The following is a 15,232-nucleotide window of genomic DNA, read 5'->3' as shown; positions in this document are numbered from 1 at the left end:
ATGATATAGTGAATAATTCTAACTAATCATTCATTCCTTTCACTTAACAATTGATTTAGGTATAGATTGTAAAAGTAAAAAAGATAGATTGAGAGTTTTAGGTAAGATATAGTCATTCTGTGAGACATCTTCGGTGTGGCGGCCTCTACTGGTCGAGACACGATAGGACGTTTTTAATTATCTACTGCCATCTAGTGGATGAAACAAGATAGGACGTTTTTAATTGTTTACTGCCCTCTAGTGGATGAAACAAGATAGGACGTTTTTAATTGTTTACTGCCCTCTAGTGGATGAAACACTATGAGACATTTTTAATTGTTTGCTGCTCTCCAGTGGACAGAATACGATAAGACACTTTGGAACACTGGTTCTCCATCAGTGCATCCGCCTGAGGTCGACGACATAGTCTTTTACAATGATAAATGGATGGTTACTTCAATTAATTTAAGTAATTACAAATTGATTTAATTAATTATTCAGATTATTTCATTTTCAGTTTTCACAAAACTTTGATCAATTGGTTTATAGTGGTCTAGGGATGACGTTTTCTTCCACAGGATTACATCAATGAAGTGTAAATGACTAAGTCTAGTTGATTGTGCATTCCTTCCGAGTAGCAGGTCGATTTCCTTACAGATTGTAATTGATAATTGATCATTTTGTTCCTTTCAAATAACAAGTCGATTTCCTTACAGATTGTAATGAATAATTAATCATTTTATTCCTTCCCAATGACAAGTCGATTTCTTTACAGGTTGTGATTAATATTCGTGTTTTACATCTTTTTATTTGAAGTTAAGTTCTTTTTTCACAGTTCTTGATTAAAGAATAGCAGAACAGTTTCTATCTGAGGATTGATCAAGCAAGGGGTTGTGGATCAGAAAGACTTAAAGCGTGACCTGCTTTTTGTAATTTGATAATTGTGTTGAACAGCCTTTGTAGTTTAATAATTAAGTTGACCTGAACTATAATTAGTATTGATTGAGCAATTAAGTGACACATTCATACATAATAAGGGAAAAAACCATTTAGATTAAAACGCATACACATAGATTACATTTAAGTCAATAATACACAATACCACTGAAACAATCCGTTGTTCCGGAGTTGTAGTGTTCTGTGTGGACAGTTGACACAGTTAAGAGTTGGACTAGTATCTGTTTAGCAGATACAGCAACAGAAGGTGGGTTGTAAGGAAAGTACACCTTATAGCATATTTTCAGCATATTAAGCAGTATAAATATTTCAAACATGGGAGCCAAACCCAGTAACATTGTGAGGGCTGTTAATACAGACAAGGGAATATTAGCAAATTCATCTCCTGTGGCTATAGTGGAAAAAATGAATCCTCTTGTTAAGGAGATTAGCGAGATATCAACGAAATGGAATATTCGTTGGGCAGACATTGAACAACCATGGCCAGCAGAGGGCACCTTTGATTTACAATTAATTGCAACATTGGAGATACTTATCAATGCACATAAGGCGCATCAAAAAGGAAAGATTAGATCAGAGAAACGCAGGTTAGAGTTAGCTATTTTAGACCTCTTCAAGGTAGAGGGGCAGAAAGTAGCATTAGCTTGGAATGAGAAAACAGCTCACATGGATCCAGAAAAAAGAGATGAATTGGCCAAAGCAATGGAAGAGAAAGTGAACATTCCATTCTCACACACAGCTCCAATCTCCAGTCCTCCTCCCTATGCCAAGAGACTGGAGGACAATTCTCAGCGGATCTACCCTCAGGTCCCTGTCCTAAGTACGAGTGGAACCTTCACTATCAAAGATAAGGATGAAAATGTACTGGAGAGGGGAAGAGCGAGAGTGACCGTGGACTTCGAACCAGAGAACAGGTCAGGTGCCAAACAGAAAAAGAAGGAGGAGCCAAAGGGAAAAGGGGACGACAGGAGGGACAAGACGGATGACGGTGAAGATGGCAGTGGAGGAGATGGCAAAGATTCCAGTGATGACAGCAATGCACAAGGAGGCTACAGTTCTCCGATAAGAAAACTACTAGCCAGGGCCGAAAAGCAGGGAGGGAAAATACGCTATAAGAAGGGAAAAGAAGAAAATAGTTCTGAAGATGAGCAGAAGTCTCTGAAGGCAGGGAAGAGAAGAGAGAGCTTAAAGCAAAAGAAGAAGAAGCTGCAGGAAGACAGGGATGAAGAGGAGGGAGAAAGGAGGGCAAGAAAACTCCGTGCGAAAATCCTAAGAAACGAAGAGGACTACAGACAACAGCTGCAGGACCTAGACGTAGAGAGAGAAACGTGTCGTCAATCTCAAGCGGCAGCATCACCTGCATCCCGGTTGAACTCCCCAAGGTCCGGAGCGACACCAAGGCGGGAAGCGACACCAAGGCGGGAAGTAAAAACGGAGCCACAAGAGCCACAAGTAAGCGATTATGAAACAGCATCGGAAGAAGAGGAAACTCAGGGGAACTTCCCAGTGCTGATTCGAGGTAACCAGATGGAATATCGTCCTTGGAATCATACGGATCTGTCAGAAGTGATCGAAAAACTCCCAGTCCTGGAAGATGGAGGCCACCCTTGGACGACGCAAGTCGACGTGAGATTGACAGGAACGCACGCTGCTATGGGGGATTTGAAAAGACTCTTAGCTACCATTACAGGATTGGACACCATGCAGGAAATATTGATGAAGGCGGGACTTCATAGATATATCGATACATCCGTTTATGATCCAGAACTCTTCGCAGCAAACAGAGGCAAGCTGTGGAAGGCAATCAGAGAAACATACCCTACTCACATTCACCCAGACAATGTCATTGTGAAGCCACTGGGGGGAGATGAAAATCCCCGGGGGTACGTTGCCCGTGTGCACTCTCAATGGAGAAGTGTGACAGGGAAGGATGCCGAAGATAACCCGTTAGAAAAAGCCATAATCAGGGAAAAGATTCAACAAGGTCTCCCTACCCCAGTTAAGAACAAGTTAGCAGAAGTGGTGGGCCTACGACACATGAGCAAGGCTGTTTATATAGACAACATAGCACACCAAGTAGAATTATTTAGAAAGAAGATTCAGGCACAGAAGGCACAAGACGAGGACTCACTCAGAAAACTAACTCAAGTGCAATTGACAGAAGGCAAGAAAACCAGAGAGAGAGAGCAGACTATAGCCCTACAGGTCCCATCTCAGCCACAGCAACTGCAAATTGTCCCTCCCCAGTCATACCCACAGGGGCCACAAGGGGGGAATCCATACCCACAGGGGCCACCAGGGGTGCAAGTGGTTCCATACAACCAGCCTGGCCAAGGACCACCACAAGAGGGATGGACCGCAGCACCGAGGAGGGTACTAGGACCATGTTTCGTATGCGGCCAGTATGGACACTTAAAACGTACCTGCTTTAAGAAGAACCAGGGGGGCGCAGGGGGGAAACAGAAAGGAGGATATAAGCCCCCTGCTGCACCGGCTCCAGGAGTGGTGAACCCCTATGGAGGCCCAGCAGCTGCGATATAGGGGTGCCCAGAAGATCCGAAAGGGGGGTGCCAGCTGGTGGTGACAAACAGGCCTGAAGATGAACCTACAATATGGGTGTCGGTCAACCAACGTCCATTAGAATTGATGGTGGACAGTGGAGCAGCCTACACCTGTCTGAAGCCTGAAGACGCCACGCACCTTCCTATGTCTGGGAAATATGTGAAGACAATCGGATTCGAGGGAATTAAACAGCTGATCCCTACCACTGAGCTTGTAAGCTTAGAGTACAAAGGACAGAGAGCAGATCTGTCAATACTTGTATCAGAACACACGCCAATAGGGCTACTAGGGAGAGATGCACTATGCCAGTTAAATTGTACCGTGAAATGCACACCGGACGGCTGTCAGGTGACAGTGCCACAAGAGAACAGACAACTGTCTGTCATGATGGACAACAACGCATCTATGGTATATTGGGTGGGAGGGCTTAGCCCAGACCTAATGGAACCAGCAAGGATGTGGGACAATTATATCCTGGCACACATGGCAGAGGCCAGAAGGCCTACTGATCCATTGCATTGTACACTCCAGTATTTTAGAGAAGTTGCAGATGCAACCCCAGATGAGTGGCTGAAGCATCAGCCAAAACAGGTACAGCTTAGTGCAAGTTGTATAATCCTAGGCCCTCAGGGAGTGGCTATGAAGATAAACAGTGACACTTATCTAGATCAGGAGCATAAGATTGAGGGTAGCATCCCTCATGTGACACTTATGATATCTGAACACTATAAGCAGAAGCATTTAGGGGCAATGATGGCAGACTCAGAAAAAGCCAGATTTGTAACGACAAAAGAAAACCCTGCTATCTGGAGGAGCATTGATGGACAGTTCACAAAACTGATGATCTCAGCTCAAGGAATAGGACATCCGCAGACTGTGAAGCTAATGAACCAGCTAATCCTTCCTGTACAAGCTGACAGAGACCTCAGAGAAGAAATGATGCAGAATGTGCCAGCCGACCTGTGGGCAAAGAACAGTACAGACATTGGATTTGTGAAATCAGCTCGTCCATTGAGAGTTGAACTCATACCGGGTGCAGAACCCCCTTGGAAAAACCAATACCCCTTGAAACAGGAAGCAATTGATGGAATTGAGCCACAGATCAAAGGACTGTTAGAGGCAGGAGTCCTGAAGATAACTCAATATCCGTTAAGCAATACACCTCTTCTGCCAGTGACGAAACCTGATGGTTCATATCGTCTGGTACATGACCTACGGGCTGTGAATGAGGTAGTCGTCAGCTATCCAGCTGAAGTTCCTGATCCTCATGTGCTGTTGACTCAGATTCCATCTACAGCCAAAGTGTTTACAGTGATTGATTTATGTGGGGCTTTCTTTTCTATACCTCTTAGTGTAGAAAGTCAAGGGTTATTTGGGTTTACCTACAAAGGTCAGCATTATCAATATACCAGAATGCCACAGGGGTACAAACACAGTCCTCATGTTTTTAATCAGGTCTTAAGGGAGGACTTAGACGGGTTAGAACAGATGATAAGTAGTACTGCCATTCAGTACATGGATGACATACTCCTTTGTGCCCCAGATGAAGAAACATGTCACAGGGATTCCGTTAAACTGTTAAAGGTTTTGGCGGAGAAGGGACACAAGGTGTCTAAAAAGAAGCTACAGTATTGTCAGGAAAAGGTAACTTACTTAGGACAATCCATTACACAGGGACATCGCAGCGTCACAAATGAACATTTGGAAGCTATTCAGAAGGCTCCAAAACCACGAACGGTTAGGGAAATGATGATGTTTTTGGGCATTACTGGGTATAGTTCAGCATGGGTGGAGGATTACTCTAGACTAGTCGCTCCATTGAGGGGGATGATTAAGGAAACAGGTAGCGATAACCTCCAATCTTGCATTACTTGGACAAGGGAAGCTGATTTGGCGTTTGAGACAATTAAACACAAATTGCAAGAAGCGCCAGCTTTAGCGCTTCCAGATTATTCCAAAGAATTTGGATTGTATGTTTCTTCTTCAGCCGAGGGGAAGTATGCCTGCGCTGTTCTTACGCAACCAACAGGCATTGGACCTAGTCCACAGCCCATAGCCTATTACTCTGTCGCATATTCAGAGGTAGAAATGGGTTTCGCGCCATGTTACAGAGCAATGGCCGGGGCTTATCTTATGTACGAGAAGGCAACAGCCTTAACAATGGGGTACCCAATTACCATTCTCTGCCACCACAGTCTAAGGAACCTCTTGAATCAAGGCAAGTACACTTTGACGATGCCTAGGATTAGGGATTATTACAGGATGTTGGAAAGGGAAGATGTAACATTACTAAGATGTAACACACTTAACCCAGCAGAGACCTTGCCAACCCCAGAAGATGGGGAACCACACGATTGTGTGAAGGAAGCTACGAGGTACTCTAAGCTTAGAGCAGATCTACTAGCTTTGCCTTTAAAGGAAGCTGACGTTGAGTATTGGACTGATGGATCTTGTTACCGGGTAGGAGAACATTTACGTGCCGGGTATGCCATAGTCCGATCCCAAAATTCGGGGTTCATTGTGGAACAAGCCGAGGCTGTTCCTCAGCCTTGTTCAGCTCAGTTGGCTGAATTGATTGCCCTCACAGAAGCATGCAATTTGGGAACCGGACAAAGAGTGACAGTATACACCGACTCTGCCTATGCCCACAATGTGTGTCATTTACATGGAGCTGTATGGAAGGGACGGGGTTTTAAGAAAACTGATGGTTCGCCTATTCAGCACCACGCTCAAATCATGAAGCTGTTACAAGCCATGATGAAACCAAGGGAATTAGCCATAGTGAAGTGTGCCGCACACAGATCTGACTCATCACATGTCACACAAGGTAACAGGGCTGCAGATGATGCAGCCAAAGCTATTACAGGAGCAGACAAAGCAGGTAAAGTTCTGCTGGTCACACATGAAGTACAGTTACAGGGCATGGTCACGCTTGAGGATTTGTTGATGTTACAGAGTGAGGCAAATGCGCTAGACAAAAACTTATGGTTAACAAGAGGAGCTAGTCAGGATGACACAGGTCTATGGAGAAATCATGAGGGACTGGTTGTGGCACCCCCAGATTTATTAGGCGTACTGATACAGGAAGCCCATGGATTAGCACATGTGTCCAGGGGGGAGGTTAGACGCAAGATCACCAAGGAATATGGTTTTTGGGCTCCATATTTGTTGGAACAAATAGACCATGTCCTTGGTCAATGTGTGGTCTGTTTGAAGAACAATATCAGACCTGGAATACCAGTGGGAACTGGGCATATCCCTACCCCAAACGGGCCAATGAAACATTTAGTGATTGATTATGTGGACATGATTCAACCTATTGCAGGATACAGGTACATGCTAGTTGTAGTAGACAGGTTCAGCAGATGGGTAGAAGCTTGCCCCACTCGAAGAAAGGATGCTCAGTCTGTAGCAAAGTTCCTATGCAGGGAAGTCATGCCTAGGTTTGGAATTCCAGATAGGATATCGTCAGACAATGGTAAGGAATTTGTGGATAAGACGGTAAAGCTTATACTACAAAAGTTGGGAATCAAGCAGAGACTTGGGTGTATTTACTCACCTCAAAGCCAGGGGATAGTAGAGAGGATGAACGGGGTCCTTAAGAACCGTCTTTCTAAGGTCTGTAAGCATACAGGTCTTAATTGGTTGGAAGGACTCCCTCTTGCATTGATGGCCTGTCGTTCCAGTGAGATTCGAGGGCTGCACTTGACTCCCCATGAACTGGTAATGGGGAGGATAATGACAGCTCCCTGTGTACGAACCAGTGGGAAAGGGCCAAGTTTGGCTCTCCTGGAGAGTGACATGAAAGCCTATGTACAGTACATGACTAACCGGCAAAAGAGTATCTCTTCTTATGTGCTCCACAAACAGGAACGTGAAGAGGAGGTGAACGCACAGGAGAGGAAGGACGCGTTGCAACCGGGTGACAAGGTATACGTGAAGGTCTACAGACGGAAGTGGCATGAGGCTCGACGGGAAGGACCATACGAGGTCGTTCGGTGCACTGGGACTGCCCTCCAAATCAAGGGGTCCCCCACCTGGTATCACGTTCATCACTGCATCAAGGCACCCAATGAGGACGATGAGGGAGAACCTCGGCAGGATGGTGAGGAGATCCCTGGGGACGAGGAAGTCCACAGCTTGGACATCCAGGCTGACGAAGATGTTGGTGAGTATCTGCGCCATGATGCAGATGATGCCGGGGGCCTCGTCCCAGACCCTGTCCAGCCCACTGATGAGTGGGCCAACGGAGACCGTGAAGGATCCAGTGACTGCGACACCCCTCTTGGGGGTTCTACCGAGCCTGGTGTTGCCCCTGTTGTCACCCCTTCCGACCCTGACAATGCTCCAGACGGAGATGTCAGCAACCCGGGCGGCTGCCCGGACCGAGGTACCATTGAGAGACACAGACCTGTCAGTGATACACCTCAACCAGACAGACCCCGTAAAACACCAAGGCCAATTAGGAGGAAACTCAAGCCATGCCGTTTCAGAGACTAATATACCCCTTAGTGTTCCTACCCCATTGACTTCTTTGGACAATGTTACACTTTACTCACACACTGTTATGCCTGGACGTCAGAGAAGAATGATCATAGCAAGTAGAGCTTTTACTTGCCCACATTCACGTTGTACTATTGATGATTGTTTGATCTATACCGCCGAAGAGAGCGAGTGGTATTTATTGGATACTACATATATTACACTTGATCAGTACTCAAGCAACATGCAAGAAACTCGTGTGACATTAACTAATGTTGACCAGGAAGAGAGCTCGTATTGGTGTGCTAGACGTGATATCGGTGAACCGGTGTCTAGTAAATCCAACAATTTCAAGGACAAAATTTGTAGGACCAGGCCTGACTATCCACACCACTATAGGTTGGACTGTGAGACATTGGTGCATAAATATGTTCACGATGAGTTACCAGGAAAGGTTGAAAATGTTGCTGTGAAGGCTCCTACGAAGGCGATTGTAGTCGCTACTGACGATTATTTGTTGTATGATTCTAATCACTTGGGGACACGGTCCCACCCTAATTCTGCCACTAGTATCATGAAAGATTTTGCTTCAAAAATGAATTATTCTGATTGCTGGATTTGTCAACAGGTCCCTGTAAGTGCGTCTGCTCCTATGTTTTTCCCCATACCGTTAACTAAAGCAGAATGGCTTCATTATAATTGGCAGGGTTTAGCCCCATTTGTTTTACAGGGCAAGAACCAGAGCTCTTCTTGTCAGCCCAGCACGATTCTGGTTCCTTTAAATTCTTCCTATGCAGGTGTGGATATTGGTGTGTTGGAACGTCTGACAGCAGCGGTTAACAAACACCATAGGCCTAGCGGTGTGGGGAAGGTTATTATTGATAGGCTTACACATTTGTCACAACCAACAGGTCCGAAGAAGATATATATTATCCAAGCTATGTTCGCTCAATTAAATGGTACTGCATTGAGTCCTCATCTGTCATGTTCTGGGAGTGTGACTTCTACACGGTGGAGGGGTTCGGTTGTTATTTCTGGATTAAAATGTAAAGTTGTTGATTGTGCTATGGTGCCTCAAATGAAATTACATGATACCAATACTACCAGACGGCAGAGAGGCACCACGCAGCTTAAAGTCATGCCTCTCATAAATGTTACAACCTGTATTGACATTCAAGTACGGCCCAAGATCAGCTCGGTTCGTCAGTTAGGGGCTGCGTCTTGTATAGGTGGAACCATTTTCTCGTATCCTGGTACGGAGCTTCAACTCCCGGAACATGTGTTTCTTGTGTGTGATAATGATGCATTCTCTAAGCTTCCTGCTTTGATTGAGGGTGGTTGTTATTTGGCTCATCTGATACCTTTGATTAGGAAAGTTACTCGGGAGGAGATGTCTGTACTTCACAAACAAGCAACCCATCGTAGTCGTAGGGCGTTGTCTACCGCTCAGAAGTTTTTTGGCCTAATATTCCCAAGTTATGGTGTCTACAACTCTCAGACTGAATTAAGTGCCTTATCATCCGTTCTTGAAAAACACATTAATGCTTCGGATGCTGTAGTGTCTGCCCTGGCCACTGAATTGACTGAAACTAAGAATGTAGCTCTCCAAAATAGAATGGCTTTGGACATTATTTTGGCCAGTCAGGGTGGTACTTGTGCTTTGATAGGCGGTGAATGCTGCAGTTATATTTCGGATTCTGGTAACGCTTTGCATGATTTTCATGAATCTAACAAGAAGGGTGTAGAGGATTTACATAAAGAACACGGTTGGAATATGTTAGATTTCTTTGATTCTGCTTTTTCAGGTATTGGTAATATGATCAGGTCCGTCGCTATTATTTTTGTTGTCATTATCATCTGTATTATGTTACTTGGTATTTTGATCAAATGTTGTGGAAAGTGTATTTCTGATGTTCCTATTAATGCTTTAATGTTGACCAACGTAGCTGATGAGCAAAAGCTGGATTCTGTTTTGCTTTCTGATTTTGTTTCCTCTTTTGATGATTTGTTTATTAAGTGATGTTTTGTGATTATTTGCTTCGATTACTGTTTGTTTCTTTCTATATCATGTGATTGATGTCAGTTGAGAAGTGGTGTGGTGGTTATGCAAAGATAGGAAAGCGGTTCTGTTCCTAGCACAACGAAGAAAACGCTCTTGACTGGGAAAGGATATCAATCTGAGACAGCGGTAAAGGCTGTTCTCCAACTGGGTTCATGTGCTAGTAACCTCTGTCCCTGGCGCTTCAAGGACAAAGAAAACTTCGGTCGTTGGAAGTTTCTATATTAATTTGTGCATGATGGACTGTGTTTAGTTTAATTGTGGTTGTTATTTTCAAGATTCTTTTTGTTATTGGTTGATTTCTATTTTTTGCATGATGTCTTTGGGTTCTTAATAGTTATTTTTTATTTTTTATTTTTTTAATTTTTTATTTTTTTATTTTTTTTATTTTCTTAGCTGTGATATGTGGGGTTTGTGTTTTTGTTTTGGTTTATGTGATCATTTAGTTTCGGAACACCCTCTGGGTGGTCCGAGGGGGGATGTGTAGTATATTTTTACACATTAATAGCCTTCTTATATTCACGTATATTTTACACATATATTCACGTATATTTTACACATATTACACGTATATTTTTATTACTTCAAATACACTTTATTAAATACTTTTATTATTTCAATACAAAAGATCTCGGGAAGATCTTTTCAATTGGCGCACATGCGCAGTCACACACACACACGCATGCACGCCCCCGAGGGTCTAGGCCAATCAGAGGCCTAGAAGGAAGGCTATAAAACTCTGTGCTCAGGGGGGAGCGGGCTCTGATCTCTTGACTACCTTGAATCTCGTTGTGACTGTTTAGTGTGCCTGTAATCTGAGGACCCGACCTTTTTTGAATAAATACTTTTAAACCTGGGCCAGGAGTTTTCACCTCTTCTTTTATCACTGAAACAGAGAAATATTCGACACACACAAATACACTATTAATTGACTCACCTGAAATACCTCTGCAACATAGAACATGCAGTCAGCAATGAAGTATTGAAAACATGCATGAATATAGATGTTTTGGTTTTTCATTTTTTATCAGGGCAAGGTTTCCAGAATGTGACTCTAACCAACAGTTCATCTGAGGACCCGGACCTCTTATATCCTGTAAACATAGGGGTCGCACTGTGGATTATAGTCACTGTGTGTCTGCTCTTAGCAGTGCTCCTTATGTGTGTGCTGGCTGTGACTGTACACATATACAAGAGGTCAAGATCCTACAAACCAGGTATGATCGAATATCAGATGCTTTTGTCAGTGCTTTTGTCAGTGCTTTTGTCAGTGCTGTATATTGAAAATAGTTTGATTTGGAAAAAAATAACTGATCTAAGGGTAGCTGAGTTAAAAGAGATGGGCTGATCTAAGTTCAATGATGTCATCCACAGATGACGAGCCTATCTACAGTAACACTGTCCAGTACAACAGAAACCTGCACTGTAATAGGCTGGGAACATCTGCCAATCAAGACCAGCAACACCACAAATATCCAAATGCAACCGTGTTTCAACCAGGAACCAAGACAGCACCTCCACCCACAGCGGGCCGGGGCGGAGGAAAGGGAGGACATTAAGAGAAAGGATAGTTTCACGACAAGATGAGGAAGGGGAAAAGGTAGAGAGAGAGAAGAACAGAGGGAGATGTGGGCAGGAGGAGGAGGAACAGAGGAGATAAGGAGGTTTGGGATAGAGAAGAGGGAAGACAACAGAAAATAAATGTAATTTATGAACAACAATTGCTTAGTTGTAATTCTGTGTTTCATTTACATGTTTGCCCTTTAGCAGACGCCTTATTCCAAAGTGACTTACATCAATAGATTTGACTAAGTGAATCATCAATCCACCAGTGGTAGCAGGTAAAGCAATCAATCTTAGGCCAGCGGCCATTGGCTATCGTCTTACTATTAGAGGAAATATATATGTTACGGTACATGTGGGAAAACTAGGGTTAGGGTTAGATGCTACGTCGACTTGGTACATGCTGGCATGTCTAACCCTAACCCTAACCTTAACCCTAACCCTAACCCTAACCGTAGCACCCTAGCACCTAACCCTAACCCTAGTTTTCCTACATGTACCGTATTCCCACATGTACCATAACATATATATTTTTTAACACTACTACACTACTGGAGAAACAGTACAAGGGGGTATTATATTATATATTAGATACCCAGACAAGGGGGTAGTGGTGGTCTAGTGGATAGTGAGATGGACTTGTGATCGGAAGGTTGTGAGTTCAAATCCCGCCTGAAACCACACCACTACTAGTGTGCCCTTGAGTAAGGCACTTAGCCCTCAGTTACTCCAGGGGGAATGTCCCTGTAATTCTTAATTGTAAGTCGCTTTGGATTAAAAGCGTCTGCTAAATGGCAAAATTATAATTAATTAATTATTATTATGATTAATTATTATTATTAAAATTAATTAAATTAGATATCTCAGGAGAAACATCATAGGGGGGGGGGGGGAAGCAGGTGTCTCTGTCTGGAGACATTGCAGGAGGAGCAGTTAAGGTGTAGCCTGAAGAGATGGGTCTTCAGTCTCCGATGGAAGATGGGGAGTGATTCTGCCGTTTAGGGCAGTTCAGTTCAGAGATATTGAGCGTCAAAGTTTTTACATTCCATTATGTTTTGTGAGATGGAACCTTTGTATTTTATGAATTACTAACTCAAAAATGTCAACATTTTAAAAACACCACACAGGCATTAATAAACACCTAATGGATCAGATTATGTAAAAATAAAATAAAATAATAATAATAATAATCTAACGTCACGAGAGGTGGAGGAGCGGAGTGAACGGGCTGTTTGGGAGGGAGGGGGACCATTGCTTGCAGCTTTCTATGGCTCATCGTTTAAAAAACATCAAGTACGCTACTGGTGATGCTGCATGATGCCCAATATAGCCTCATTTCCAGGACTACACACCGCTAGAGGTCAACCTACCCGCACTTGGAGCGAAAGTGCCCTTTTTCACTATACCGTCCGTATCCAAGCGCAATATCGTGCCTATTAGAAAGTAAAATAGTTATCAAAGCAACAATTGGATGTTGTGAGAGATTAAGCATTTCTATTCCACTAAGAAAACAGCTTATTGTAGGCCTATCTGTCTTGGCAGACCTCCAAATGGCAACCCCTGCCTTCTGTATTCGTACTTGGTAACTACTGACTCTGACTCTATCAGTGAGAGAGCGGACTCAGGGATGGGTCAGGGGCGGGATGTTCATCCGAGTTGCGTAAATCCACGGATCATTCAGCGCGCGGACATATTCACGTTATATGCAGAGTGACCAGAAGGCAAAACAACAGAGGTAAGAGAATCATCTGTTTATTTATTTTTTTAAGTTTGACATGATTATTTAAAGAGACATAAATGGTGCTAGGGATATGCCCACTGTTCTCTTATATTTGTTGTTAGTGTTCTATTATTCTTATTACTCGTATTCTTCTTCTTCTTATTACTGTTATTATTATTATTATTATCTGTTATTTTTCTTGTTACAGTTGTAGCTACATTTCTAGATATCGAATGTTGAAAAACCATGTCGGGGTTTTCCACAAATAATGTGTGAATTGTCATCTTGCAGTTTCTGCTAGTGTTATTGTTATTGTTATTGTTTTTTTATTATTATTATTATTATTATTATTATTATTGCCGCCATTGCTGTGTGAATGGGTGTGTGAATGGGTGAATGAGAGGCCGTTGTAAAGCACTTTGGAGCAGCAAAAAAGGCGCTATATAAGTGCAGTCCATTTACTATTTACCATTATTATTATTATTATTATTATTATTATTATTATTATTATTATTATTATTATTATTCCAGCGACTCTTATGGCGAAATAATTGCAACAATGTAGCAAAAACAAGATTATGGTTATGTTTTATGGACAACTGGTTATTTATTGTTCTTTCCGATGGCAATTCAAGCCCAGTTTTATTATCTTCATCGTATTCTGCATATAAAATGAACTAGAACTACATAATGCCGCTGGCATTTCCATTTTAGACTATAGACTTGAAATATTTGTAAGCTAGGTAAATTCAATCGGACCTTTAAAAACCAAGATCTTCTAGGACTCTTTCAAAGTAGGTCAGACGAAGGTTATCGCGTAACAGCCTCAACGGACAAGTGGAACCTGATGTTGCTTTGAACACCTAGTGGCGCAAGAACAGTGCGTGACGTTAGAATTATAAGGTTCTATCTCCATTTTGGTCAAAATTGAGTTTTTTACATAATCTGATCCATTAGGTGTTTATTAATGCCTGTGTGGTGTTATTTTTAAAATGTTGACATTTCTGAGTTAGTAATTCATAAAATACAAAGGTTCCATCTCACAAAACATAATGGAATGTAAAAACTTTGACGCTCAATATCTCTGAACTACCCTAAACGGAGATAGAACCTTATCATTCTAAGCTCACGAGTGGTCTAAGCGCAATGGGGTTTACGGGCGATAGCCTCTTGGAAAAAAAACGTTTTTGCATTAGGTAGGGTAAACTGATACAGTGTCTGCAGCACCTCGGTGGAAACTTTCCATGATTTTGCTGGACGACAAGGATGAGTTTTATGTAGGCTCATTGTGTTTTAGGTATTTCTATGGCTGTGTGTCTTACAGTATGTACCTTGCTTGTGTTCTTACCAGGAGAGAGACAGACAGGGCGTGTATAAGATGAGGTTAGCCTGATATAAACCCTTCAAGAAGCCATCTACGCATTCCTGGAGACCAGAAAGTAAGTCTATTCCTGAGAGGCAAGATAGGGGACACCAGGGGAGGCTGATGGAGGTAGAAATGTGAGGACGGGCTCAATGTAATGCATGGAACAGAATCAGGAATGGTATCAAACACATGCTCCATTCCTGCCTCCACCAGTCTTCCCTGGTCGACTATATGCTTTGGGACTTTGGGACTATACACAACACGATGCCTGTACATGCGTATTGGCATGCACCTTAACTGTGTGTGTGTGTGTGTGTGTGTGTGTGTGTGTGTGCGTGTGTGTGTATCCTGTAGGCTATGATGTATGAGTCCTCCCTGACACGATGCCTGCTGCTGTGTGTGTCCTTACTGCTGGTGGTCAGACTACAGGGTGAGTGTGTGTGTGAACACAATGACACTGTTTTAAGACACATGGAAAAGATGCTCTTTGACACCCGAAGTTGAGGGTGTGTATTGATGATGTCCCTGTGTGTGTGTGTGTGTG

General features: G+C 43.0%; 1 protein-coding gene across 1 annotated transcript in view; it reads left to right on the top strand.

The window, feature by feature from the left end:
* Positions 1–14,688: 14,688 nt before the first annotated feature.
* LOC308162883 (OX-2 membrane glycoprotein) overlaps positions 14,689–15,232 on the top strand; it is a gene marked incomplete at its 3' end in the record, with an annotated part of 13,293 nt that continues 12,749 nt past the window's right edge. Inside the window, exons 1-2 of the mRNA XM_080537024.1 lie at positions 14,689–14,761; positions 15,043–15,118. Of these exons, the coding sequence (XP_080393150.1) occupies positions 15,046–15,118 (73 nt within the window). The 5' untranslated portion in view covers positions 14,689–14,761; positions 15,043–15,045. The remainder of the gene's footprint in view (positions 14,762–15,042; positions 15,119–15,232) is intronic.

The sequence above is a fragment of the Nansenia antarctica genome (assembly GCF_963989245.1).
Source record: "Nansenia antarctica genome assembly, chromosome: 7".
Classification (NCBI taxonomy): domain Eukaryota; kingdom Metazoa; phylum Chordata; class Actinopteri; order Argentiniformes; family Microstomatidae; genus Nansenia; species Nansenia antarctica.
This window is presented reverse-complemented; position numbering and strand designations above follow the sequence as displayed.